This window comes from Callospermophilus lateralis, chromosome 13, assembly GCF_048772815.1.
Source record: "Callospermophilus lateralis isolate mCalLat2 chromosome 13, mCalLat2.hap1, whole genome shotgun sequence".
Classification (NCBI taxonomy): Eukaryota; Metazoa; Chordata; class Mammalia; order Rodentia; family Sciuridae; genus Callospermophilus; species Callospermophilus lateralis.
In genome coordinates, this window is record NC_135317.1 from 93,128,433 (window position 1) to 93,154,300 (window position 25,868).

The 25,868-nt window shown below is 35.4% G+C and overlaps 1 protein-coding gene across 1 annotated transcript in view; it reads right to left on the reverse strand.

Annotated features, from left to right (window-relative positions):
* Hmcn1 (hemicentin 1) overlaps window positions 1-25,868 on the reverse strand; it is a 397,169-nt gene that overhangs the window by 90,310 nt on the left and 280,991 nt on the right. The window contains exons 47-62 of the mRNA XM_076872754.2: window positions 25,306-25,419; window positions 24,656-24,742; window positions 22,737-22,928; window positions 19,989-20,162; window positions 17,945-18,058; window positions 16,961-17,106; window positions 13,506-13,656; window positions 12,024-12,218; window positions 10,515-10,628; window positions 8,000-8,187; window positions 6,665-6,761; window positions 2,031-2,192; window positions 1,134-1,247; window positions 819-1,021; window positions 444-525; window positions 202-333 (exon numbers count right to left, since the gene is read on the reverse strand). Coding sequence (XP_076728869.1) covers window positions 202-333; window positions 444-525; window positions 819-1,021; window positions 1,134-1,247; window positions 2,031-2,192; window positions 6,665-6,761; window positions 8,000-8,187; window positions 10,515-10,628; window positions 12,024-12,218; window positions 13,506-13,656; window positions 16,961-17,106; window positions 17,945-18,058; window positions 19,989-20,162; window positions 22,737-22,928; window positions 24,656-24,742; window positions 25,306-25,419 — 2,265 coding nt within the window. The remainder of the gene's footprint in view (window positions 1-201; window positions 334-443; window positions 526-818; window positions 1,022-1,133; window positions 1,248-2,030; window positions 2,193-6,664; window positions 6,762-7,999; window positions 8,188-10,514; window positions 10,629-12,023; window positions 12,219-13,505; window positions 13,657-16,960; window positions 17,107-17,944; window positions 18,059-19,988; window positions 20,163-22,736; window positions 22,929-24,655; window positions 24,743-25,305; window positions 25,420-25,868) is intronic.

Below are 25,868 nucleotides of genomic sequence, written 5' to 3' on the forward strand. Positions count from 1 at the left end.
TTTAAAAAAGGAAAAGCAAGAAAAAAATCTCTTTACAGAATGAATGACCATTTTACAATGAGTCTATTTTATGAATTCATGTGTCAATACATTAGACTTATATGATGCACAGTTCTGGCATAATGTTGAAAGTGTGCTAGCCTTTTTATTTAGCAGTTAAAGTCAAAAGAAAACAACCACAAAAATGCACAAAGGTGTTACCTATGGGCCTGTGGTTCTTTAACCATACTATGGTGGGAGGTGGAATCCCAGTGGCATCACATGTCAAGGTCACCGGATTGCTGATCGTCTCCACGATCACTTCTTTTTCAGGTCCTTCTATACTGGGCGGCACTATAAAAAGACAGAAGAAAATCATGTGTCTTCATTAAGCTAATTCAGGACATTTTCTTTCATTTGCATATCTGGGGGGAAAAAGAGTTGTATTAGAGGCAGATGCTCACCATATACATTGAGGTGGAAATTTTTATCATCCCGTCCTGCTACATTTATAGCTCTACATACATACTGGCCTGTGTCAGATACCTAAAAGAAAAAGATACTATTGTATGTGCTCCATTAAGTTATAGATGACCAATCACACTGTTTGAGTGTAGATTAAATCATCAGTCATCTTTATGCTCAAATGCCCCACTTCTAATCAGCCTCTGCAATCCTGATGCTTTTTTAAAAAATGAAAATAGGGTCAATGACATTGACTATGTATTTTTTAATAAATACTATTTTGGGCTGTAGTAAAGGGAACATGTGACTTCCAATGATCTCTTCTGCAACCCCACCAGGGAGTCTTAACCCTCAAACAAGAATAAAAGATGCACCTCAGCCTTCTTGATGTGCAGCATTTGTCCATCAGTTAAAATTTGGATGTGAGTGGACTCTGTTATCATCCGCCCGCTCTTATACCAGGTGATGACTGGAGGTGGGACAGCATTTGATTCGCACTCCAAGGACACTGAAGTTCCTTCTCTTACATTAACTATAGTGACAGACTCGCTGCCATGATCCTTAATGCTTGGGGGAACTGAGGGAAGTAAATAAGAACAAAAGAATTATTATTTTTTTTTATCAAATTGCTCAGATAGAAGTAATGAATAATGAAGTAATGAAATAATATTAAGAGAGTGAAAACAAACCATAAACAGTCAGGGAAACCTTTTTCTTGCTTTCACCAGCTTGATTGATAGCTATACAAGTGTATTCTCCACCATCAGATACCTTGGCCCGAATAATCTGTAGAGTTCGACCCCCTGTGGGCAGATACAATGTAAATTGAAGAACAGAGGTTGTTCTAATAACTATCAATAAGATAAATGGTAAAATACATTATTTTCCTTAATAAAAATTATTTTGAATAATTTCATTTATTAAAATGAAATAATTGAATCAGTTTTCCTTGATCCTTTCTTTTTTATCAATTTTAGTTTCTTATAAAGTAAGAGACTCAAAATTTTTCTCTTTAGTAAACAGACATGGAAAAGGAAACTATTTGATAGGTTCTAGTAAGAAAATGATAATTGTACTATAGCTAAAATACTTAAAATGGTTTGAGGATTTAAATTGTCCACAGTGCAGAGATAACTGCAGTCAACAGATTATCTGTCTGTCCACCTATCTTTCTGTTTCTTTCTCTCTAATCTGACTGTACTATTGTCTATTATCTATCTATTTATCTACCTACCTATGTAACTATTCATCCTCAAGAAGTGTTGGGATTGATTAAAAACAACCAGTGGTTAATAAAATGAAAGTGCTATTTATCATTTATACTCAGAATTACTAAGCTGTTCTGTTCTTAAATTCCATAATTTGTTAGAGGAGACCTTGTTTTTCTACATTTTCACTGAGTTCATGAAACTCTTTATAATCTTACCCCAATGGTCTCGAATGGGTAAGAGAGGCATTTTCTGTGAACAAAATAAATGGAGCAAGACAAAAGTTTAGAAAGAGACCAAGTCAAAATGCCATTTGTATTAAAATAGAGGAAAATGAGAAAGTTTTGCCCACCTTAAAAAGAATAAAAAATTCCTTACCAGGTACAATGAGAGCATTTGTGTTTGGCTTGATGGGCTGTTCATTTTTGAGCCAACTGAGATCAGGAGGTGGAAAGCCAGAGACCTCACAGGTCAGAGCAATGAAATTGTTCACCACCACGGTGAGATTTTCAGGGTTGGGGCCAATGACACTCGGAGGAACTGTAAAAGCATATATATTAAAATGAAACCTGATGTCAGAAATGCATGTTCCAATTTATTCCATGTTAGCCCAACCACTGTGCTCTGTGAAGGCACTGAGTTAATGCTTCTGTGGGTTATCCAGCTGTCTTTACTAGAATTTCTCAGTGCCTTCATCAAGCTTAGGTCTATCAGGTTCATTTTTCCCAACAGAAAGAAAGAACCAGAATTTTCTAATTAAGAATATTCTATATTTATTTTTAAAACATAGATGGCAATTCCTAAGATGGTTTTGTCAATGTACAAATAAAGACCTTATGGTATTTTTTTAAAGTTCATTTGAATAATCTTTTAAAAATACTATAGCCTACTTAATGCTTTTCTCTTCTTGTGATAGTAACAATAGAGTATAAATTTAACTTTAGGGTATCTGTTTATCAATAAGTCACATAATATTTTTATAGTGTAAATCAATATAACTTAAGATAAGCAAAATTTTTTTAAAATAATGTTTCTTTTTAAAAAAAGCAGTTCAGATAAAAGGTGGAATAAAACAGAATAATATGTGATATAGAATAATTGATACTTGATAAGAATAACAAACGGAAAACATAGAATCATACATTTGAATGGTTTCCTGTGAAGAGGAGCAAGAAGGGGGTGTAAAAATGAATGAATGGATAGGTTAGCAAATAAAAATAAAAATGGATCTTAGATCAATGAAACATGAGACATGAATTAAAGTATGAAACTAACATTTGATTACATGCAGTTTTATTAAGACTGAGGTCTTTAAATAACATCAAAAACAAAACATCAAAGAGAGAAAAATCACTTCTTAAAAGGTTATGCAAGTATTTATTTTTTACCCAGTAATTATGATTTTAATTTCTTAATGTATCAAACATTTATTGAATGTTTGCTGTATTCACGCTTAGTGCTAGACAGTACAATGTGGAACAGGTAGTAATTTTGTGATAATGGGGTTAATAATTTGATGGTAATGACAGACACTAAACCATAACATTTTTTGAGTAGCTGTGTTGTGCTGAACACTGTTTTAAATACTTAAAACACTTCATCCCATTGAATCCTCACACACCTTGTATGTTAGATATAATTCTTATCCTCATATTATGAATGAAAAAGTTGAGTCAGAGGTTGGCATCTTGTTAAGGATTCACAGCTAGTTACTGGAAGAGACAGGTTTGGAAGGTAAGCAGTCTGGCTCTACAGCTCTCATTCTCAGCCACTGTTTTATGCTGCCTGGTAATCATAAGTATGATGAGTGTCAATCAGAAGATCAGGGCATTAACAGGGAAGTAATCTAGTTTGGCAATCAGGAGGAGAAAGGGACATTTATGAAGATAATTAAAATATCATCAGGAATAAGTAAAAGAAAATGAGCATGTTTTCCAGAATGAAGGCCGAGTACATACAATGATCCAAATGGGGGAAAGACCAAGACACCCAGAAGTCTAATAAGAACAGAGTTTGAAGAGCAAGGAAAGGTTGGAATGCACAGCATTAAAGGTCTAAGCAAAGATCAGATCCTCTAGGGTTTTCTGCACATCATCAAGAATGCTGAAACATAACCTAAGGAATGGGAAGCAGAAAAATGGTATAGACAAAAAAAAAATAATTTAAAGTTATCAATCTTAAAATGAACCCAGCTATTATGTATAACCATAATACACTAATAAAAGCATTAAAAAATAAAAACATAAATAAACCCCACCACATCAATCTTGCGACAGTTGAGATAACTGATTAGAAGGCTGCAGGTATCCCACAGAAAGGCCAGTTAGGATACTACCACCGTAACATCTACAAACCATTATGTCAGTGAGTTGAGGATGGTGTTAGAAATATTTATGAAAGTGAGCGCACCCCACAACACTCTGCAGTAGATCATCAGAACTCATTGTGGCAAGGCTTAAAAGGAGTGAAAGTTGGCAGGGATGACATCATCATTGTAGTTTCAACTAGGGACAGATGTGGTACCTTTCCTGAGACACAGCTCTCTGGAAGAGGAATACATATTTGAGGAAAGATTATGAGTTTCATTTTAGGGTCACTTTTAGACATTTATGTCAATAAGAAGTAGATATTTGAACAAAAGGCTTTAGAGTTTTCGAGAGGGCTCTGGCCAAAGATAAAATCTGAAAACTATTTTTCACATAGAAACTGAAGCCTGGGAGGGGTCAAGACCTCCTAGGAAAAGAGCAGGCACAGAACAGTGCCCAGGAGTTGGAGAACTAAAGTGCAATGATCCGGTAGAGGGGGAGGAACTGGCCAAGGCCACTGGGAACAAGAGGTTGGAAAGGAAGATATAAACAAGAGCGTGGATGTCCAAGAAGCCCAAGGAGGAGAATTTATGAGAAAGACAGTGGCCAAGAATGTCAGAAGGTCAGAAGGAAGAAAAATGCAGCCAGGAGAGGACTTGTTGGACTTTTTAATACAAAACCAGTGATCAGGTTAAGTCAAGTCCTGAAGGTGAAACATGGAAGGCCGGGTGGGAGGAGGAAGCAGGGTGAGGAAATGGATATATACATATATACACATATGTATATATACATCCATATACACAGCCACTAAGGAAGCTTGAAATAGGGGAGAAAGTGAGGGATGCAGCTGGAGAGAAATATTAAGTCTAAGAGAGTCATTTTGTTCTTAAGATGGAAGAGACAAATTTATGTATTCTTTGAAAGGAGCTGGTAAAGAGTGAGAATTTCACTATTTAAGAGAAAGAGAAGAGATGGTAATGTTTTAGAATGCAATGGGCAGCATCTAGAGTCAGATTAATCTTTGGCACTTGGAAGGTGAGCACACAAAAGAAGCCAGCATAGGCATAGAGGGAGATGTGGTATCGTTTTTAAGTGAAAATAATTTAAATTATTTCCCCCTAAGTAAAGGATTAGACTTCCACTTAAATCTTGCTCTCCCTTCAGGTGTTTCATCTGCATATTAATAAGAGGCCAAGAATGTGAAGGGAAGAGAATAAATGAGAAGCATTTATTTAGCAACTACTTTGACTACAGACACCATTCCAGGTTTAGGAAAACCAAGGTGAGTAGGACATGGCCATTTGCCTAGAGTATGTAGAAGGCTTTGGGATAGCGGCAAAGATACAGATACAGAATTATAACACAGGGCAATCTATGCAGCTACGATCTTTGGGGTATTTACAAGATGCTTTTGATCACACAGGAAGAGAAATACAGCCTGGAAGAACTGGAAATATAATCAACATTTTTATTTTTCAATATTTATTCTACTGCACTTTACAGATTAGAAAGTGTACTTTTACATGAATTATATTTGCTTAATTCACTTGGAATTAGTAACACATGTGCTTCTGTTTTGGTCAGATTTACTCATTTAAAAAAAACCATCAAAGATATTTATTAAGCACCCAACCTGTGCTAAGCACTGGAAATAAAAGACAAGTGTTTCACAAACAGCAAACTTTGGTTGGTATTAATACTCCTTATATATCACAGTAAATTATTAAGCACCTATAATGTGTTATTCCCTGTGCTAAACACTGGAAATACAAAGACAAATGTTTCACAAACAGCAAACTTTGGTAGGTATTAGTACTCCCTATATATCAGAGTTAAAAAAAAAAAAAAGTCCACCATGCTAAAGAAAAGTCTTTTGAAGAAATTTTTTTTCATGAAAATGTCAGGTATTTACAAATAAGCTAAAATTATATATGTATATGCATATACTTATATATGTCATTATATAATATATACAGATTATATATATTGCTCACATAACATACTCATAATATATAACTCATGCAAAGGGAATCTTTTATAATAATTTTATCATTTCTAATTTAATGGAAGCAGCTGCATCTCATGAACATAAAATTATTCTTTTGCGGTAGACAAACAATGCCTTTTTTAGAAAAAAATATAATTTTTGTATATGTATGCTTATGGATTTCATATATATTTATGGAGTTTTTAGCACATATGAGAATTTAAGTCTAAGTCTCACAGATGAATTAGGTGTGGTGGTGATTTTTAAGGAATTAATTTAACTCTGAAAAGTGATTTCTCTCCTCTCCAGGAAGGATGTTAGGTATTGGAAGATGTAACTCAATATAAATTCTGCAGTTGAGGACCAAAACTGGTTCCAATCAGGCCTAGTAGATACATTTTTATGATAGAAAATCTGTATTTGTTTCTACCTGCACTAAACTTGCAGTATTTCAGATTTCAAATTTTTATTTTACTTTCACCTATGAAGGACTAATTGCTTTCTCTTGAGGGACTGAAAAAACATAAAAATGGCCTTCCTAGAAGTTTTGTACTTTATAAATCCTACTAGCTACAGTAGGAAGAAGAAAGGAGATTGAATGAATGCCGGCTCCACATATTGATCAAGTTAACTACAGGAAATAAGTTATATAATGCAGAACGTGGCTTCCCTGCCTTTTCAAGCATCCCTAACAGATGATTTTAGAACTGAGCTCTTACCATGAACATTGAGGTTAAAATATTTTTTGGCACTTCCAGCGGTGTTCCCAGCCACACACACATACCTGCCGATGTCTGTTATTTGAGTATTTAGAATCTAAGGAGACAAAGAAATTGTTACTACTAGAATTTAAATGAAGCAACTTGTAACATTTGTCATTTAAAAGAATATACAATATATATTCTATCGAGTTAATATCAGATGAACATAAGAAAATGAATTTTTTGTGCATACTGATGCTGATGATGGCTTTTTGGTCAATCTTTAGAGTTGTCCCACCACTGTGTGATGGAGCCATGACTGGCTTGCTGGACACTGTAATCAAGTGTATCAGAATCAGCCCAGTTACTGCATTTGAGGCTCTGAATATGTGTAAGAGGTCAAACAAGATAGAGCCATGGCATCAATCCGCAACTCTGTGTAGACATTTGAGTAAGCCCAGATGACACCAGGAACATCACATAGGCAATGAGCAGACCATGGGCTAAATAAATGCTTATTTCAAATCATTAAGTTTTGGAGTGGTTTGTTTTACACAGCAATAGTTAGCTAATATAGCAGTATATTTTCTTTATTGTAGTATGCAGAAATTTCTATCCATCCATCTATGTATCTTTTGACTTTAGACACAAAAAATTTAAACATTTTGGCAGAGGATGTGTGATAATCAAGTAGAAATATTCATGATACTTAGATAATAATTTGAGTGACAGGCAGTGAGCCTTTTTGCATAAAGAACTCTGTTACATATGTCCTCTGTGTCGGATATGCTGATAGCTATGCTTAGATTCTTGAGGGTCAATACACTGTTGTTTATTACGCTCAAGCAGTAACCTAAAACATGTATTTACAAAAGAATTGTTATTTCTACACATGTCTAGTTTTCTTTTAGGACACTTGAGTAGAAAAACATAGAAACACCCATTAATAAACAACAATCCAGTATATTCATGTGGTTTCCATTATTACTTGTTAATAAGGACACATTTTAATATATAGTGAATGTTACACCACAGAATTTTATCACCAGGAAATATGTAACAGAAAGGATGGCAGTAATGAGTTTTTTTTTTTTTTTAATATTGTGGCTTTTAACACAAAGACTATATCATGTACACGTAGAAACAGTTTCTAGAAAAATTCATATCAAACTGTTAACAGTGATGATTTCTGACAGTGGGAATAAAATGGGAAAGAAGAATTTTAGTTGGATATTCTTGAAGTTCTTTACACACACAACACTTATAAACTAATAAAATTATTTTTAAAAATCCGAGGCAATTATTACAATGTACAAAATAAAAAGTGTTTTGAAATGAGATTTTTACTTTTACCTGTAAAATTCTGCCATTAGATAGAAATTTATGATGATCATCTTCTAGCAAGGGCTGTCCATCTTTTTGCCAAGAATTCCTGGGTGCTGGGCTGCCGCTGGATGAACACTCCAACAGGGCACTCTTGTTCACCAGCACAGTGACCTCTTCAGGGAGATCACGATTTGCTCCCTTGATAACTGGTGGCACTAACAAATGATTGCAACGAAGATATTGACAGGCAACAAGGGCTTTTCTAAATCATTCGAGTTCTCTAACAGCTTTAAACAATAATTGCTGCTGAGGATGGGGCAAAAGGAACACTTAAGCCTTGCTGGTGGGACTGCAAATTAGCATGACCTTTTGGGAAGCAGTATAAATATTCCTCAAAAGACCAGGAATGGAACCACCATATGACTCAGCCCTCTCACTCCTTGGTATTTATCCAAAAGAACTAAAATCAACATATTACAATGATGCATGCATACCAATGCTTATTGCAGCACAATCCTCAATATCCAAGTTATGGAACCAATCTACACACCCATCAATAGAGGAATGGATAAAGAAAATGTAGTATATATACACAATGGAGTTCGACTTAGCCACAGGAAGATAAAATTATGTCATTTGAGGGTAAATGGATGGAATGGGAGAATAGCATGCTAAGTGGAAAAAAACCAGACTCTGAAGATTAAGGGCAGAATGTTTTCTCTTATATGTGGAAGCGAGAGAGAAAAAAGGAATTAAAAAAAAGGGGAGTGGGGATCTTGTGAAAATACAAGGGAGATCAGCAGAGTACAAGTGGAGGAGGAGAGGGAAAGGGGAAGAACTAGAGAATGAAATTGACCGAATTACGCTAGAAGCATGTATGAATATATCACAGTGCATTCCAATTTTATATATAACTATAATGCATCAATTAAGAAACAGGTAAATAGGAGGAAGATTAATACATTAGAGGAAGGGGATCAGGTGAGTGAGGTGGCAAAGGAGGTGGACAGTACTGGTGATTGAAATGAGAAAACTATGTTATATGCACTTATGAAAACATCAAAATGAGCCACAGTATAATTGTAACTATAATGCACTAAAAACAAAGCTTGATATGATAACAGAGAAGCAAATCTTGAAGGAGAAACCACAATCCTCAAGGAATGTGGATGGTGACAATAGTATTTGGGTTTGGGTTACTCTCATTCCTGTCTTAGCTATGCTGGGCTAAATCCTCTAACAGTATCATTCCCACTTAGCTCAGTTCGAGATCTTTCCCAAAACATCTTGTCTTGCTTTTCTCTTTGCTTCTCCCACTATGCCTTCTGGGATTTCAAGTATACATATAAGAAGCATCTGTACAAATCAATATTTAAGATTAATTATAGCTTTTAAAGTATATTTGAAATGTTCATATTTGGTCTTACTTATAAGGGATACATCTGGACCGTTCAAAGTCTATTTTTCAGCTTCAAGAAGAGTCGGATCAGCATTAGCATCACCAGCAGCTTAGTTAGAAATACAAATTCTTGGGCCTCAACCAGACCTCCTCAATAGGCATCTCTAAGAATTCATTTTTAGTAAGCTCTCCAAGGTGATCCTTAGGCACTCTAGAGTTGAGAAGTTTTGTTCTAGATTTCCGAACATATTCATTCTCATTTAAAAAAGAATACCATAGAATTACATGCCAGTATGAAAAATCATATTACTCAGAGAATTTTTCAAAAATTGAAATGTTAATTGAACTAGGAATATATGTGTCAGCTGCTTTTATAAACATAAATATTTTCAAAGCGAATAATCATTCTTTTGTTTTAAAAGTTTAGTCCTTTTTTTGTTTCACTCTGTTAAAATATACCATCTTGGTTAGCCATCAGGGAAGATGGCCATGTTTAATGTACATGCAGCCTTGTGGTATTTGGGTCTCCAACAATTAAACTGAAATTCTGTAAATAAAGTAACCAGTGCCACAAAGTACATAACAGAATCTTAACATTATATTGAATGAATATGTCCACACTGATGGTTATTATTTTTACTGATGCTGGCTCTACTGTTTCCTCAGTGCCTAGCACAGTGCCTGCCACATGGAGACCAGCAGGCATTTCATGTCAAATCAATTTTGAATTTTAGTGTTTTCTCTCTTCTATCCTTTTCAGGCTTTCTTTATAAACTGCTCTTTGCACTGAAAACAAAGTCAAAAAAAAAAAAAAAAAGAAGAAAAGAAAGGTCAAATCTTGTTGATCTTTTTAAAACCACAGAAGCCAGACATGACAGCTCTGCTCTGAGATTCATGACTGAATAATTTCTCTCTCTCTCTCCCTTTCTCTTTGTTTAAGCCATTTTGTTATTTGATATCCCAGGAGGACTGACTAATGTACTCTCAATTTGTATAGAAGACAATTCATTCCTTGGACGAGCTCTCAGTTTCTGATTATCTTATAGTCTCCAGAGTGCTTAGGGTAACATCTTGCAAACATTAGTTCCTGAAAAATTGTTTTGAGTGAAAGAATTCATAAGAGACAAAAGAAAACAAACTCACAGAGTACACGGACATCATACTGCAGGGAATCTTCTCCAGCTTCATTCATAGCCACGCATGTGTATCTCCCAGCATCTTCGACTTTAGCCCGGGGAATCTGCAACACTCGCCCTCCTAAAAACACCATAGTATGTTTTACTGTTCTAAATCTCAGGGTGAACACAGCTCATAAATAGAGATATGATTAATTTTTCACACCTAATGATTTCCTTGCATTTTCTTTTAATGTTCCTACTTCAACCAATCATCCACTTTTAATTTCAGATACCAACCATCTTCTTAACAAATACTACATTATCAAAAGTGATACAATATTGAAATATGAATCAGATCTCCTGAGAAATAAACAGCGACCTTGTGCTTTTATAAAATATGAATATTTTAAATGATGCTTATTGTATCCTACAAGTATTCATTTGAGAAAGTAATATTTGGGGATGTGAAAGTATAAAGTGAACTATTATTACATATGATTATGTGCAATATCATGCATACAATATTGAAAGAATAGCTAGCTGTGTGTGTATTTAGACTTATCATGTTGAGAATTTACACTAGGATAAAAGTTGCAATAATTATATAAAAACTTTCACCTATGCCCACTAGTTATTTATACTCTGCTTTATTTTTTGTTGTATACATTTTATCTTTTTCTAAACCATTTGAGAGTAAGCCGGAGGCATCATAATCTGTATTTCACAATAAGGGTAGTTCCTTACATAACACTAGCACAATAATCAAAAGTAGTAAGATTAAAATGAATACAACACTACTCTCGAATTCATATTCTATATTCAAATTTCATTAGTATTGCAATATTTGCAATAAATTTACAGCCATTTTTTCCGCAGACCCACTTGCAGTTTAGGATCCCATATTACGTATAGTTGTCATACCTATTTAGTCTACTTTCATTTAAAAAAAATTTTCAAGATATTCTTTTACTTAACTGAGGTCAAATTCACATATATTTATTTAGTGCACTGATCTTAAGTGTATGATGTGATGAGTTCTGACATGTCCTGATATTTTGAGAAGCCTTCAAAATATTATTCCTCAACACTCTTAACCTCTTTTCCATCAACAAACCATGTAATGACTAAAATATTTGAAATTATTCTTAACCATTTATTTATGATAAATGCATTTAATAAATTGAATAGTAACTATTTGCAAATATGCACTAGATTTAGATTAGTAATATACAGAAACCAAACATTATCTCAATGTACTAATAGAGAAAAGGAGGCATGAAGAAGCCGAAGGACTTTTGTAAGTTGGTAGAATGATCCTGTAGTAGATTGAAAAATTTACAAAAGTGTTCTATGCTATTGTCAAATTCTCAGGCTAGACTGTCCTAGATTGAAGTATATGCATACCAGTGGCACTCAAGGGACTGTCAGTTAAATTACATGAACAGAGAGTCTAATTCATTTACTTAGTAAAAGAGAAGAGACATATTTGGCATGGACTTATACCTTTACTTTGTTCATAGAAATCTTTACCTACCTGGTAAAATCAATACTCTATCACCTGAGGTCAGAGGACGGCCATCTTTGTACCAGGTCAGTGTAGGAGGAGGAGCAGCATTTGTCTCACAGTAGAGGGAAATGGGATTATTGATGATCACATCTTTGGCTTCACCATTCCTGCCGGTATCTAGCATATTTCCAATTTCCCAGAGTTTCTGAAAACTTGGAGGAACTATGGAGGGAATGAATTAAGTTTTGGTTACGTGTGAACTGTCACTTGTCAATTCATTAAGCAAAGATTTCGACCGTATTTTGACCAGAGTGATTTGTAAATGTAATAAGTTAGGCAACATAAAAATATTTTCAAGTACTTGGGCACCTACCAATGCACTTAGCCACACAAAGAAGTGGAGAAACTCAGAGTTGGTTCACATATGAAAGAACAAGAAATATGAGGCTCAGAAGGCTACTCTAGTGCTCTGCTCTCCCTATAAAGAGCTCTGGCACTTGTACAACAAAGGGACCCGCTCTTAGGAGTAGTAGGGCTAAGGAATACGATCATAGCAGGATGTTTTCATGCTTTTCTGGAAATAAGTTTGAACTTTCTTGAAGGCAATTTGCCTGTACATAAAAAGCATTAAAAAATATATATAACATCTAATCTAAAATTTCCACTTTTAGAAGTTTATGAAAAATCAAAAATGTGCAAAAGTTGTATGGATACTGATATTCAATGTAGTGTTATTTGTGATTACTGAAAACATGGAAATAACCCAAATGTTCAACAATGGGAATCTGGTTAAATAAATATTTGGATGATAAACTGATGAAAACGGGCAGAGTTCTTCAAAATCATGTTCCAGGCTAGAGTGTAGCTCGGTAGTAGAGGGCTTGTTTAGCATGCATAAGTTCCTAAGTTCCATTCCCAGCACAGAAAACAAAACAAACCCATATAGAGTAGTAATTTCCAGAATGTCAATATCAACCAGAATCAGAGCAGGCATCATTTCTCAATCATTTTAATGACAGCTTACAAATGAGTGAATACTCATTTGGTAATCACTGCAATTCTACAAGGCATACATTTTAGAAGTGAGAAATGGGGGCCTAAAATATTTAGGTAACTTGTCCACTTGGCTGTAATTACCATCTAATTCAAAGTCTAACTGTGTGAGTTTTGCTCTTTATTGCTTTTCTGTCTTTCATGTAAATGCCATTTTAAAAATGTCATGAAAAAATGTTAGATAAATGTTAATGTAATAGAGAGGTCTGTATTATGTGATCCAAATCTGTAAATGAAGTATACATTTAAACAAATAGCAGAAGAAAGACAAAAATAACAGAAGTCATTCTGAGAGATGACATTATGTCCTTCTCCCTTAATTTCAAAATTTCAATAATGATTTTATGTTACTATCAACAGAAATAAAACTATTTAAAATAAACCAAGCCAAATCTCTATTGCATTGTTTTGACAGATAATGTAAATTAAGCTTTATACAATAAACATTAGTATTACCTTGAATATTCACATCAAAATCCAACTCGTCTTCACCTGCTAGGTTAGATGCTACGCAAGTGTATCTTCCAGTGTCTGATATTTGAGCTTCTTTTATTTGAAGCGTGTGTCCATTTGTAGCAATATTAATATGATCATCTGATTTCAGCGGCTGTGATCCAATTATAATAATGTTAACATTAGGTACTCTCATAAATCCTCTAAGACACCATGCAGTTCATCACTTAATAAATCAGTTTCAAGTTCTTACTCTTTGACTACCACCACCTAACTTTAATTCATTTCCGGAAGTATCCCAGCTCCAATAATTTTTGACCCCCTAGGAGAACCTTGCAATCATTCACTGCTGCTCATTCGAAATCTGCACTCTCCTCTTAGCCAGAAAAGGTCTACCACGATTATCACTCTTTTTATAACCCTTCAACTCTCTTGTCCCTTCTCCCTTTATTTCGCTCTACTGGAAAAACTGTAACTCTGATGAAGACTAGTCTCTGTCCATTCTGGGACTCCCCTGGTCTCCTCCAAGGACATTCCTCCACTATCTGGGTCCTCTCTCACTTGCATCATCACCGATTTATTTCATTCCTCTGAAGAGTTTCAATATTGAAAAAAATTCTCTTTCGCGGCAACCTATTCCTACCATTTTCAATGGCCCTTTATAGTCAACTAATTTTAAAATGTTTTGCTCACTTGCCGTCTCCAATTTCTTTCCCTTCACCTTTTCTTGAATCTGATCCAATCAAATTTTTGTCATCTCTACTTGACCCAAAACACTTGCCAAGGTCACCAGTGATGTCCACATTGTTAGAGTTATTGGCCAATTCAAAGTCTTTATTTTACCTGTTCAGCAGTATTTGACATAGCTCAACCCATCTTCATTTTGAAATACTTTCTCCCTCTCATCTTTTGAGATGCAACACTTCCTACTCCTCAACCTCCAAACATGGGAGTACTCCAGAGCTACATCTTTGCATTTCTTCTTCTCTCCAATCTCACTCTCCTAATGATGTCATTCAAAATCCTGGACTCATTTCTTTCCTTCACACTCCACATCCTGCTACCACTGTGGCCCAAGCACCACCTATCTTCTGGACCACTCTAATACCTTCAGAGCTGGACTCTCTATCCTGCAACTACAGAAGCCAATGTAACCTTTTTGAAACCTTAAGTCTGCCCTAGCATGTCTCATCATATCAGTCATTCTGCGTTCACTCTTTCCCATTAGGCATTCTCACAGGACATGGGCACACTGGCACAGGAGGCAGGAGACCTGGCACCTCGCTGTTCTTTGGATCACATCTTCTGTGTTTGGTTACTGCACTGCAGTCCAAATGTCTCAGGGCCTTTGTTCTGGCTACACACTCTACTTTGGAATATTTCTTCTCTGAAATCTTATGTCTGCTCCCTTCATTGTCTTTGGGTATTTGCTCAAAGGCCACCTTATCACAGAGGCCTTTTCTATTTCAATAAAGGATAACACTTCCCACACTGGGTATCTTCTCCTTGACGGAGTTTTCTCCATGACACCTACCCTTGCTGACACATTCTGTGTTTTACTCGTTTGTTTAGTTTTTGCTTCCTTCAAACTTATATAGAGATTTTTTATCTATTTCTTTTAAAGCAGTATCCCCTGCACCTAAAACTATGTCTGAAAAAAAAATACTTGCTTAATAAACAATTTGGGATGCAATGAATCATTATTAACCTTATAACACATAAAAAGCATAGTTTAAATTTTCTATGTTAAAATAAAAACTTTAGAGCCTGCATAAATAAAAGTCAAAGATTCTTTCAAAATTTATTGTGGTTACTACTGCAAATGCAAATATTTCTCATGTTTTTTTTTTTCCTTTCAAAAACAATACTTCAGCTGGGCACAGTGGTGCACACCTGCAATCCTAGTGGCTCAGGAGGCTGAGGCAGGAGGATCTCAAGTTCAAAGCCAGCCTCAGCAAAAATCAAAATGCAAAGCAACTCAGTGAGACCTTGTCTCTAAATAAAATACAAAAAATAGGGCTGGGGATGTGGCTCAGTGGTCAGGTGCCCCTGAATTTAATCCCTGGTACCCCAAAACAAACCAACAACAACAAAAACAATGCTTCACAAGCAGCATTGCTTGTCTGAAGAAATAACAAAATAAAGGATATAGAAAATAAAGTAGAAACAGTACTTCTTATTCATATAGTAGGGAACAAATCCCAAGTCATGAAAACTTTAGCAGTTTAAAGCATCATAATTTGATCATTCCAGAGTCAGAATTTGAAATTGTAATTTAACTATTTACAATGACGTTAAAAAACTTTATTTCTACTGTAATTCTAGTCTTTATCCATGTTTCTGTGTATATGTGTTTGTGTATGAGCATATAGGTGTGGGAACTAAAAGGGATGAGAAGGCTTAAGAAATAATTTAAAAATATTAACACCACTTTGAAGGAGAAAGGAATTGTTTCCAAGTAAACTTATATAGAATTGGTATTATACCATGGAGTATGTTTGTAGTCAGAAAAGAAACTATAAACAGAACATGGTGGGAGTTCTATAGTTTTCCTTTTGCAATGGCTTCCAGATGAAACTTGCTTATATGAGATGATTTTTTTCCCCTAGCTGCCAGTATTGTAAAATTCATCTGGGATCTGAGAAAATAAAGCTAAATCTTTCCTGCATCTTAAATCATGACTATGACCTGAAGTACAAGTGTAATTTAACTGACCATTTGGTTGATTATGTGTAAAACAGAATAAACAGCAGCTTAGCTATTTCACATCTGTATTAAGAATTGTTAACAGCAGCTAAACGTCTATTTTGGCCCAAGAACACCAGCACATGTCTTTATAACATGCATGGATGAATGTAAATAGGGTGTGTGGCCCGAGAGTGAGAGCACAGAACTGAATGAGCTGCTTTTTATGTAATCCTTCTCATTGCCCCCAGGTAACTGTATTGGGTCCTTCCTCAGTTCCTTTAGCCTACGTTTTCTTTATCTTGGAATATTAAAAATGTTACCTTTAATAAGAGTTAAAGATGTTTAGAGAAAGTTCTCAATACATTCTGTATTCCCGTTATACCCATTATTCCAACCTGACTTAGCACCACATATGCATTTTTTCCCTAGAAAGTTTACTTTGTGAAGCCACAGAACAGAAACACGTTCCTGAACTTCTCCAGTGTGGGGCTGGGGACAGGTTTTCAGTCAACTGAAATGTACACAAAACAATCCTGCAAGCTTTCCAGTGAGGGTATAATACCAACATTGTTGAGCATGGTTCAGGGAATTTTGTTTTTTTTTTTTTTTTTTTTTTTTTTAGTTCTTGGCAGTTTTAGATTTTGGGAGAATGGGGTTTTCTAGTTTTAAGGTCACAATGATTCTCTGAGTTGCTTATGCTCCACCCCCTTTTAAATTGACTTATTTACTCTTTAAGAAATCATCAGCAAATAAAAATAGTTGTGACTGGCCTGTCCATCCTTGTACCAGCTGAGGGAGGCAGAGGGGATCGCATATGCTTCACATTCCAAGGTCAGGGTGTTGTTTACTTTGATCTTTACTTCTTTAGGGGAAAGACCTGGTCCCAAAAGGTCCCCTTTATTGATTATGGGAGGAACTGCATGAAATGAATATGAAAGAATTAAACGTTGGTACTTTTATAAATACACAGAATACTAAGAAATCAGGATGAGGCTCACTTACCAACAAACCAAGAGAATGACAAAGGCATTTCCTATGCTGCCCTTTCACTCAGCACCTATGTTAGCATTTTATCAAACGGTAGTAGCTTTCAGATACCAAATGCCAAGGAAAGTATCCTTCTCCCTTTGTTATAAAACTGCCAAGGAGGCTAATGTCCTTTACAGAACAGTTAGTTTCATTGGATCCAGGTCCACAGACACTGTCCAAGCACGCCCCATAAAATGCATTTTATTGTTCATTTAGGTACCGAGTCAAAGAACAAATGACCATCAGAAAAATACTTTCTTTGTAAAAACAGGAAGAAAATCCTGAAATGTGGATCCTATTAATGGCAGTATTAGCTTTCCCTTGTATTTATAGGTCAACGTACATTGCAATAGGCCCAAATCACTGATGATCTCATCTTGGGCTATGAATTAAGTCATGTCCGCTTAAATAAAGGCTTTGCACATGGAATTACTATAACTCAGCCCAGAGAGTAGGTCAGAAGGAAAAATAGAGAAATTTAAGGAAGTGTCACAGACAAGGTCTTCAACAAGAAGGTAGTGAGCTAATTGAGGGGGCTCTTCACATCTTTAAGCAATTGAGGTCATGGGCACAATGCTTAGTTCAACTTCCATCCTTAATGAAGCAAGCTGGATAAACAAGAGTCATTAGTGATCAGTATAAATAATTAGGAACCCATAATGAAAAACAGAATTGAGAAAGTTAGAAAAGTTAGAAAGATATCAATCTGTTCTTTTGGAACTTACTGTAGACCTTCACTTCATAGTGCTTTATCATTTCCCCGGCCTCATTAGTGGCCACGCAAGAGTATCTTCCAGCATTTTCCTCCTGTGCATTGAGGATCTGCAGAGTTCTACCTCCTAAAAAAAAAAAAAAAACAAAACAAAACAAAACAAAACAAAAAAACATGAAATGTTAAAGAATTTCTGACATCACAGTGGCAAAGTATGTAGGATTTTAGTTTTTATTGTTAACACATTTCTTCCTAAACAAGCCAGTTGTCTGGTAGACATTTAAGAACAAACTGCAATGCAGATGGGCACTGAATGGTGGGTAAGGACAGTCACCAAGTTCCCTAGTGGTCCTCTGTAGTGGTGACTCTCATGCCCTTTCTGACACTCCCATTCCTCTGGACATCATTCAAGCTAAATCCTTATTTCACTCTCCTCAAAAAATAGGTTTCTGCCTTGATCTTCTTTCTGTCATTTATCCGACCTCTTCTTAGAGACGAATGGTGCTAAAGTACAATTTTTATTATGGCCCCTTCCTCCCTAAAAATCTTCAATGGTTTTCAACTATGTAAAGGATCAAGTCAAACTTTCGATTCCAGGCATTCAGAACATGGCTCCCACCTTCCTGCCGACCTTACTGCTGCCCTTCTCTCCCAGCACAAGTGCATGCAACGTCTCCCTTCAAGTAAAGGGTGAGAAGGCTGCTTACTGCTTGCAGATGGCCAGACTGGTCTTGTTTCCTATCTTTCTCACACTAGTCATCCAGATGGATCTAAAACTCCCAACTCCCTGCCAATTAAGTAAATTCTAGAACTTTCTCTGAAGTTGGGTTCATGTTCTGACTAAGCAATAAAGTTGGCCCACGGTAGCCATTTCTGCCCACGGTAACTATATCTTCTTTTGAATTTTTACAAAACTTCACTATCCCGTTTTTCATACCCCTTACTATTCATAGCCCATAATTAATAATAGATTCATATCATTAGTTGTTTTTCACACTTATTATCTCTTTTCTACATAAAACTGTAAATTTCTTAAAGCCAGTCCTTCTACTTTTAATTATTTCTTTTTAAAAATTCTTAAAATTTGTTTTAATTATTATATATGGTAATAGAATGCATTTATGCACTTTGATATACATAGATGGAATATAATTTCTCATTTTTCTGAGTGTACATGTTGCAGAATTATATTGGTCATGTAGTCACATATATACATACAGTAATAATAATGCCTGTTTCATTCTACTATCTTTCCTATCCCTGCATCCCCTCCCTTCCTCTCCTATCACTTCCCTCTATCTAATCTAACATAACACTATTCTTCCCTAGTACCCCCTCCTCCATCTTATTGTGAATTAGCATCCACATATTAGAGAAAACATTTGGCCTTTGGTTTTATGGGATTGGATTATTTCTCTTAGCATTCTATTCTCTAACTCCAACCATTTACTAGCAAATGCCATACTTTTAGTCTTCTTTAAAGCTGAGTACTATTTTATTGTGCATATATATATATCACATTTTCTTTATCTATTCATCTATTGAGGGACCCCTAGGTTGGTTCCATAGTCTATAGAAGATCAATTCACAATAGCTAAACATTGATGTGGCTGCATCACTATATTATACTGATTTGAAGTCCTTAAGTTCTTTTTAATTATTTCTATTTTCATGTGTGTGTGTATATACATATTTTCAGGTATTAAATATGAATAATTAAACTCTCATAATCTAAATATAAACTTTGCTTGAAGGTTCAATTCAATAAAGAAATGAATTTCTACCCTTTCTGGCATTCCACATTACAATACAGCTTAGCAATTAATTATGTTATGCCATTTATCTTTTTTTTTGGTAGTTTTCTGATATTTCAGACAGTAATTTTCAGTACTTTAGATTATAAAATACATTATAATCTAAGAAAAAATTAGAAATTAAAATATCAATACAACATAGCACAACCGACAACACAGGCACGTTAATAAAAATTAATTGACAATTCTTTTCTACAGTAGATGACACAGATGCACCTTGAGCATCTGAGGTTCATTAATTACCTGGAAGAATACGAATATTTCGGCTGGATTCTAAAGGAGCTCTGTCCTTAAACCAGGTGATGGTAGCTGGAGGATATGAATATGCTTCACAGACCAGGGACGTGGGGCTGTTGAGGATGACAATGACATCTTCAGGACTGCCGTTACTATCTACACCAGCAATTGTAGGAGATACTGAAAAAGATTAAAGTTTTGATTAAAGAAAGGTATTTGGAAACTTCTCTATTTTTGCATTTCTAAATTGCCATTGCACTTATTTATGGAATGCCGTTTTGCAACAGTTAGAAATATAATTATTGTTCTTGTTTGATGCAAAAAGCAGCAAGATGCCTCAAAAAACTCACAGGGTAAAGGAGGAGATGACACAAAGAAAAAGACCACATAATAAAAGCCCTCAGGATGATGAGGGAAATGTTGGTGCCAGGCAAATGGGGGTCCAGGTTGAGGGGTGTGGTGTGCAGTCTGATCAGAGGAGGCCTCCTGGAGGAGAAGTTTTAGAGTGAGTCTTAAAGAGTCGTGGTAGTTAGCTGGTGACAGAAAGGACACCAGGAGCATACTGGAGCAGAGTAGCAGTAAACAATGTGGACAAGCAGGAGAGTGGTTCAATATTGGAAGCCAGGATAACAGAGATAGATGCCTTTGCTTCATCAGATGAAGAGAGGTGAGAGGGTGACTTAAAGCTCTGAAAGAGTGTAAAGAGGAGGGACCAACTAGAGCAACATCAGGACATTAATTGGCAGGACTTGATGATAGAATCTGGAGACTAATAAAAATTGAAGCCAAGGACAACTTTCAATTTCTTGCTTGGGAAGCTAGTTGAAATGCAGCAAAAGAACTTACAACGAAAAACACTGAACGATTTGCTCCCATAAGAGGGGAAGGTGATTTTTTTTTCTGATTCTGAATATCTTGAATTTTAAGTGCCTATATTGCAGGTAGAAATTCCAATAAGCAATTCTATACCAGAATCTGAAACTTGTGAGAAAGATCTAGGTTGTAGATATGGAATTTAAAAGTGACCAGTCTACAGGAGATAACAATTAATTTAATTACTTGAAGTGACTATGTAAATTAAAAATAGTTATGAAGCAAGGACAGATTTCTAGGGATCCCAATGTTGAAGCAACAGATCAAGCGAGAGGGAGGCTAGCAAAGAACACTGCTAAGGAAAAAGGGATCAATCGTGAACAAACGTCAAGTTCAAGACTGAGAAGTATTTCTTGGACCCAGTAATGAGGTAGATCTTGCTGGAGCAGTGTCAGAAGTGGAGTGGTCAGAAGACTGTTTTTGGTGGGACAGACAGCACACACGAGCGTGTGGAAATGGAAGAAAGAGTAGAAGGTAAAGCTGCACATTACGACAGGCAGTGGGAATGAGCGACTTACCAAAGAAGGTGGAAAGACAGAGGATCAATAGCTAAGTGCACACAGTAAATGTGAACAAGAAGGATAACTCCTCTTTTGGAAAAAGAAAGACCAAAGGCACTGGGTTTATGGCTCTGTGGGTTGCAACCATACACACTCAAGTAGTCACACTCACTAAATGGATGGAAGAAGACTCTGATTCCCATAATTCAGGCTTCACTGGATGAGGGAGAGTGACCAGGAAATGGGTTAGAAATCAGAGAAGAGTTGGGTTTGTGGAAAGGTGGTATAAGGAGTTGGCAAGAATTTGGATACCCAGAATAAGAATTCTTCATAGAGATGGGCTCAAAGGAGCTCATGTCTCTGGGAAGAATCAAATTTCAACTTTAGTCAGCAGCTGAAAAGAGTTTTAAATCAGGTGCTTAGGGAGGACAGTGGACAAGATTTGGAGATGGGTCATGACTGGGATGAGCATCCATTGAGGGATGAATAAGGCACAGAACTTAAAAGTTCTAAGAAAGATGATGAGCTATAGAAGAGGAGGCAATACAAGGCTGGGCATTTGCCTTTTATGTACTGACTGGATACGCAGAGATTTTAGGTCTATTAGGAGATAAATATCAATCACAATTTCTAAGCAAGTTATCTCTGTATTTTGGTATATGATATTATACAAGGTTGTATTCTATATGAAAGGTTCCTATGTATGGAGTATATATATACTTCCAAAATAGTGTAGATATTAACTACAAAAACAAATAACTATAAAAATTTGTATATTCATATATTAGTAGAAAGTTTTGACGATACTAGTCAAATATAACACATTTAGGTGGTACATTTTAGATTTCAAAAAATGAGCATAAAATAAGAATCTACTTATATGTCTTTCCTGAGACATAAGCAAAATATCGATGCTTCAGGAACCAAAATGTACCAATATACAGTTATTTCATCCCATATAGGCCACAAAGATCATCATGTGGAGAATTTCCAACAATGACAGAATCCCAACAAACAAAGGACAGAGTTTTGGAGGTTGAGACAGGTTCATTGCTTAGCTGCTTTTGTTTGACAAGCATAACTTTATTCTTTACCACTATCTATCTTGTTCATAATTACCCCCTTGCACACAGTAGGCTGCCGGGGTCCAGCCCCAGCGGAGTCCAGAGAAAGCAGCTTTAGCTCTCTCTCTGGAGTAGGCATTCTGTTCTGATGAAAGAATTTATGAATTATTAAGGAAAAACAGTAGATGTGCATGATCATTGGTGTTCTTTACACAATGGAATTCTATAATGGAAATGGTAAGTAAGCAGTGGGAGAAGAGATTTCAGCCTGTAGTTACTTCTGATTCTTTAAGATCGGAGGCAAAGATTATACTTACCAAACACATTAAGACTAAAAGTTTTGCTCTTGTCACCAGCTGTGTTAGAAGCCAAACATGTGTATCTTCCAGTGTGTGACACCTGGGCTTTAGTAATTTGCAGAAAACGGCCACCAGACATGATGTGATGGGCCTCATCCTCTTGGAGAAGCTGTCCGTCTTTGTGCCATGTGATCTCTGGCACTGGATTTCCTGAAAGAAAGAGCCAGTTTTGAAAGTTGTCTAATCACACGCTTACAAATGATGACAGGCCTTTCCACTCATAGGCTTTCTTACATATTCCACTTCTAAAACAATGCAGGAACCATTCATTCTAAATAAATTTGCAAACTAACCTTTTTGACTTTTTTGGGGGGATGCTGGGGACCAAACCCAGGGCCTTGTGCCTGGGAGGCAAGCACTCTACATACTGAGCTATATCTCCAGCCCTGCAAACTAACCTTTTTAATAATATAATTAAATAAAATAATTAATTAAATATTATATAATTAATTAAAAATTATAATGCTCTGACTACAACTATTCACAGATTTGAAATCATTTTCACATGTAGGTTAGCTTTCATCTATAAGCAATATGATTCTAAATTGATATTTGTATTTAAACTAATATGCTTTAATTCTTTTATTTTCACAGAAGTTATACTTTAGAAAGAATGGATCATGCATTTTTATTAAAATATTACTCATGAATACTTTATATAAATTAAAAATATTTCATATTTTGAGCAAAAACTGTGGAAAAGTAAAATCATACGTATTTCAACTTGTTTTGAGTTATGAGGATTCTTAGATATACGTATTAATTCTGCTTTTAATGTTTACAGAGCATAAAGGAAATAAAAAAATATTTTATTATATCAGCTCCTTGAGCCCATCTCCATGAAGAAATATTGAATTTAAAATTGTTCAAATTTTGTTTTTGAAAATTTAAAACCATAAAAGTAAATTATGTACCAAAGACAATGAGAAAGATATATTGAAGCTGGAAACCTTGAGCAGAGAATGCTGTAAAATTTGGGCAACTATTCTCTATGCAACAGTTGTTAATTAACACAATGTTTCTAGGAAAAAATAACAGGTTGGGTAATAACAGTGTATGCCACATTCTTTATATCTGCCTTTCTTAAAATAAATAAATTTCTTTGCTTGCTTGAATTTATTACTCATACCAAGCATATAAACAAAGAGATAAGAAACTCATTAACACTTCCTCAAAACATTGCCTTTCCATAAAATGTTATGGGCTATTCTCATTATTCCCTTAAAACTGCAAGGCTATCTACAATAAAAAAGATGGGCTTAAAAAAGTCCTCTTAGAGATTCTTTTTTTTTTTTTTTTTTTTTTTATTACATGCAACAAGTCAACAGAATGGTAAAGATAGTCCAGTTGTTTTTCTAATTATTTTATTTTATTTTTCTACTCTCTATTCTCCTGGTAAATATGTGAACATGTTAACAAAATGTGACAACTTTGTTCTTGGTTAATCCCCACCTTCAAATAAAGCAATCCTTCCACCCAAATCCACGCCCATTTCTTTGAAATGGAATTTAGAAAACAGGAAAAATAAAGGAAGGCAAAAATGTAGGGAAAGAAATAAAATCAGAGGAGGTAGGTAGAAAACACCTACATATAAGTAGAAATAGAATGATGTTAATAATAAAGAATAATTTATTGAATGAAAAGACAAGGGCCCACCTTCCTTCCTTCTTTTTTCTTTTTTTCTTTCAAGAATTTCTACCCAATTTGAGAGGTTTCCAGTTTTGTCCTTCATTTCTGCTTGTTATCTTAAACTAGAATTCAATTTCAAACATCTGTTATAGTAGCTAGGCTTTTTCTCTGCTAATACAGGTAAGTGATGAAGCAGTGAGGATCAGCCAATTGGGAGAATGCTTAAGTCCGACCGCTGAACCCCTTACCTGTCACTTCACAAGTCAGTGTGACACTCTGCTTCTCTTTGACTTTCACATCTTCCAATGTATTTTCACCTACAATATGAGGAGGTTCTAAAAAAATCGACAGAGAAAGAAATAGGTTACAACTCTAACAGGAGACCTGTTCTTTTATAGATATTTGTGTTTACTAAGCTGTAAACTCCAAAACTAATCTCCAATTTCTCATCCAATATTTCATTACAATTTCAAAATACTGTTTTGATCAATTTTAGTTTCAATGTGTATCATTAAGTTTATGTCATGAAAGCAATTACACTGAATTTTACTGCAATGTAAATAATAAAGTTTGGATAAAAATTTTTCAACAAATCAATGCATAAAGACCTAGATTTGTCCTACTATAATTCTAATAATCACTCACATTAAACAAGCCACTCAATGTCTCAGAATGTGGTGGAACTATTGTGAACGGACAAGACATGGACATTTAGCCGTTTTTGTCAGACTGATGGTCTCCAAACAATCCTAACATTGGATTCTTGCCAAAAGTCATAGTCCAGGGGTCAAGGGACACATAGGTTTGAGATCAAGCTGTAAATAAATTTTAACTCTGCTTCCAAAATGTAGTTAAGTCAATTAGTTTTTTTCCTAGATACTGAAAATTTCACAAGTACCTAATATTTGAAGTACAAAGATTTTTCTTTCTTCACCAGCTGCATTCCTTACAACACAAGTATACTGGCCAGCATCTTCTAGTCTGGTCTGCATCAGCCGAAGCATCCTGCCTCCTAGAGGAGCAAACCACCAGATGACATAGCTGCAAATATAATGCTAGGTGACCACAATCCAGAAAGGGCATTTAACAGAGAAAGTGATGTTTGAATATACTCTTAAAAAGTAAGTGATTTTAACAGGTGACTTGAGAGATGCCTTTGTAAGTGGAGCATGAGTGAGGATGTAAAGGAGGTGATACTGGTATTGGAAGCAGAACAGGTGGAGAAAATGGTAACATGAGGATTAGATAGACTTTGGCCAGATTCTGTGGGCCCTTGAATGCTATGCTAAAGAATTTAGACTTTATTGTGCTCGGTAAAGGGTATGGATGTACATACTACAAAACAAGGTCAGGATTTGATTTGTGCATTAAAAAGACAGCCAGGACAGGAATATTTAGGAAAAGAGTCTCAGTTTGCTGTAGAACACATAAAATGGGAATTTCAGAAAGAGGACTAGTTCA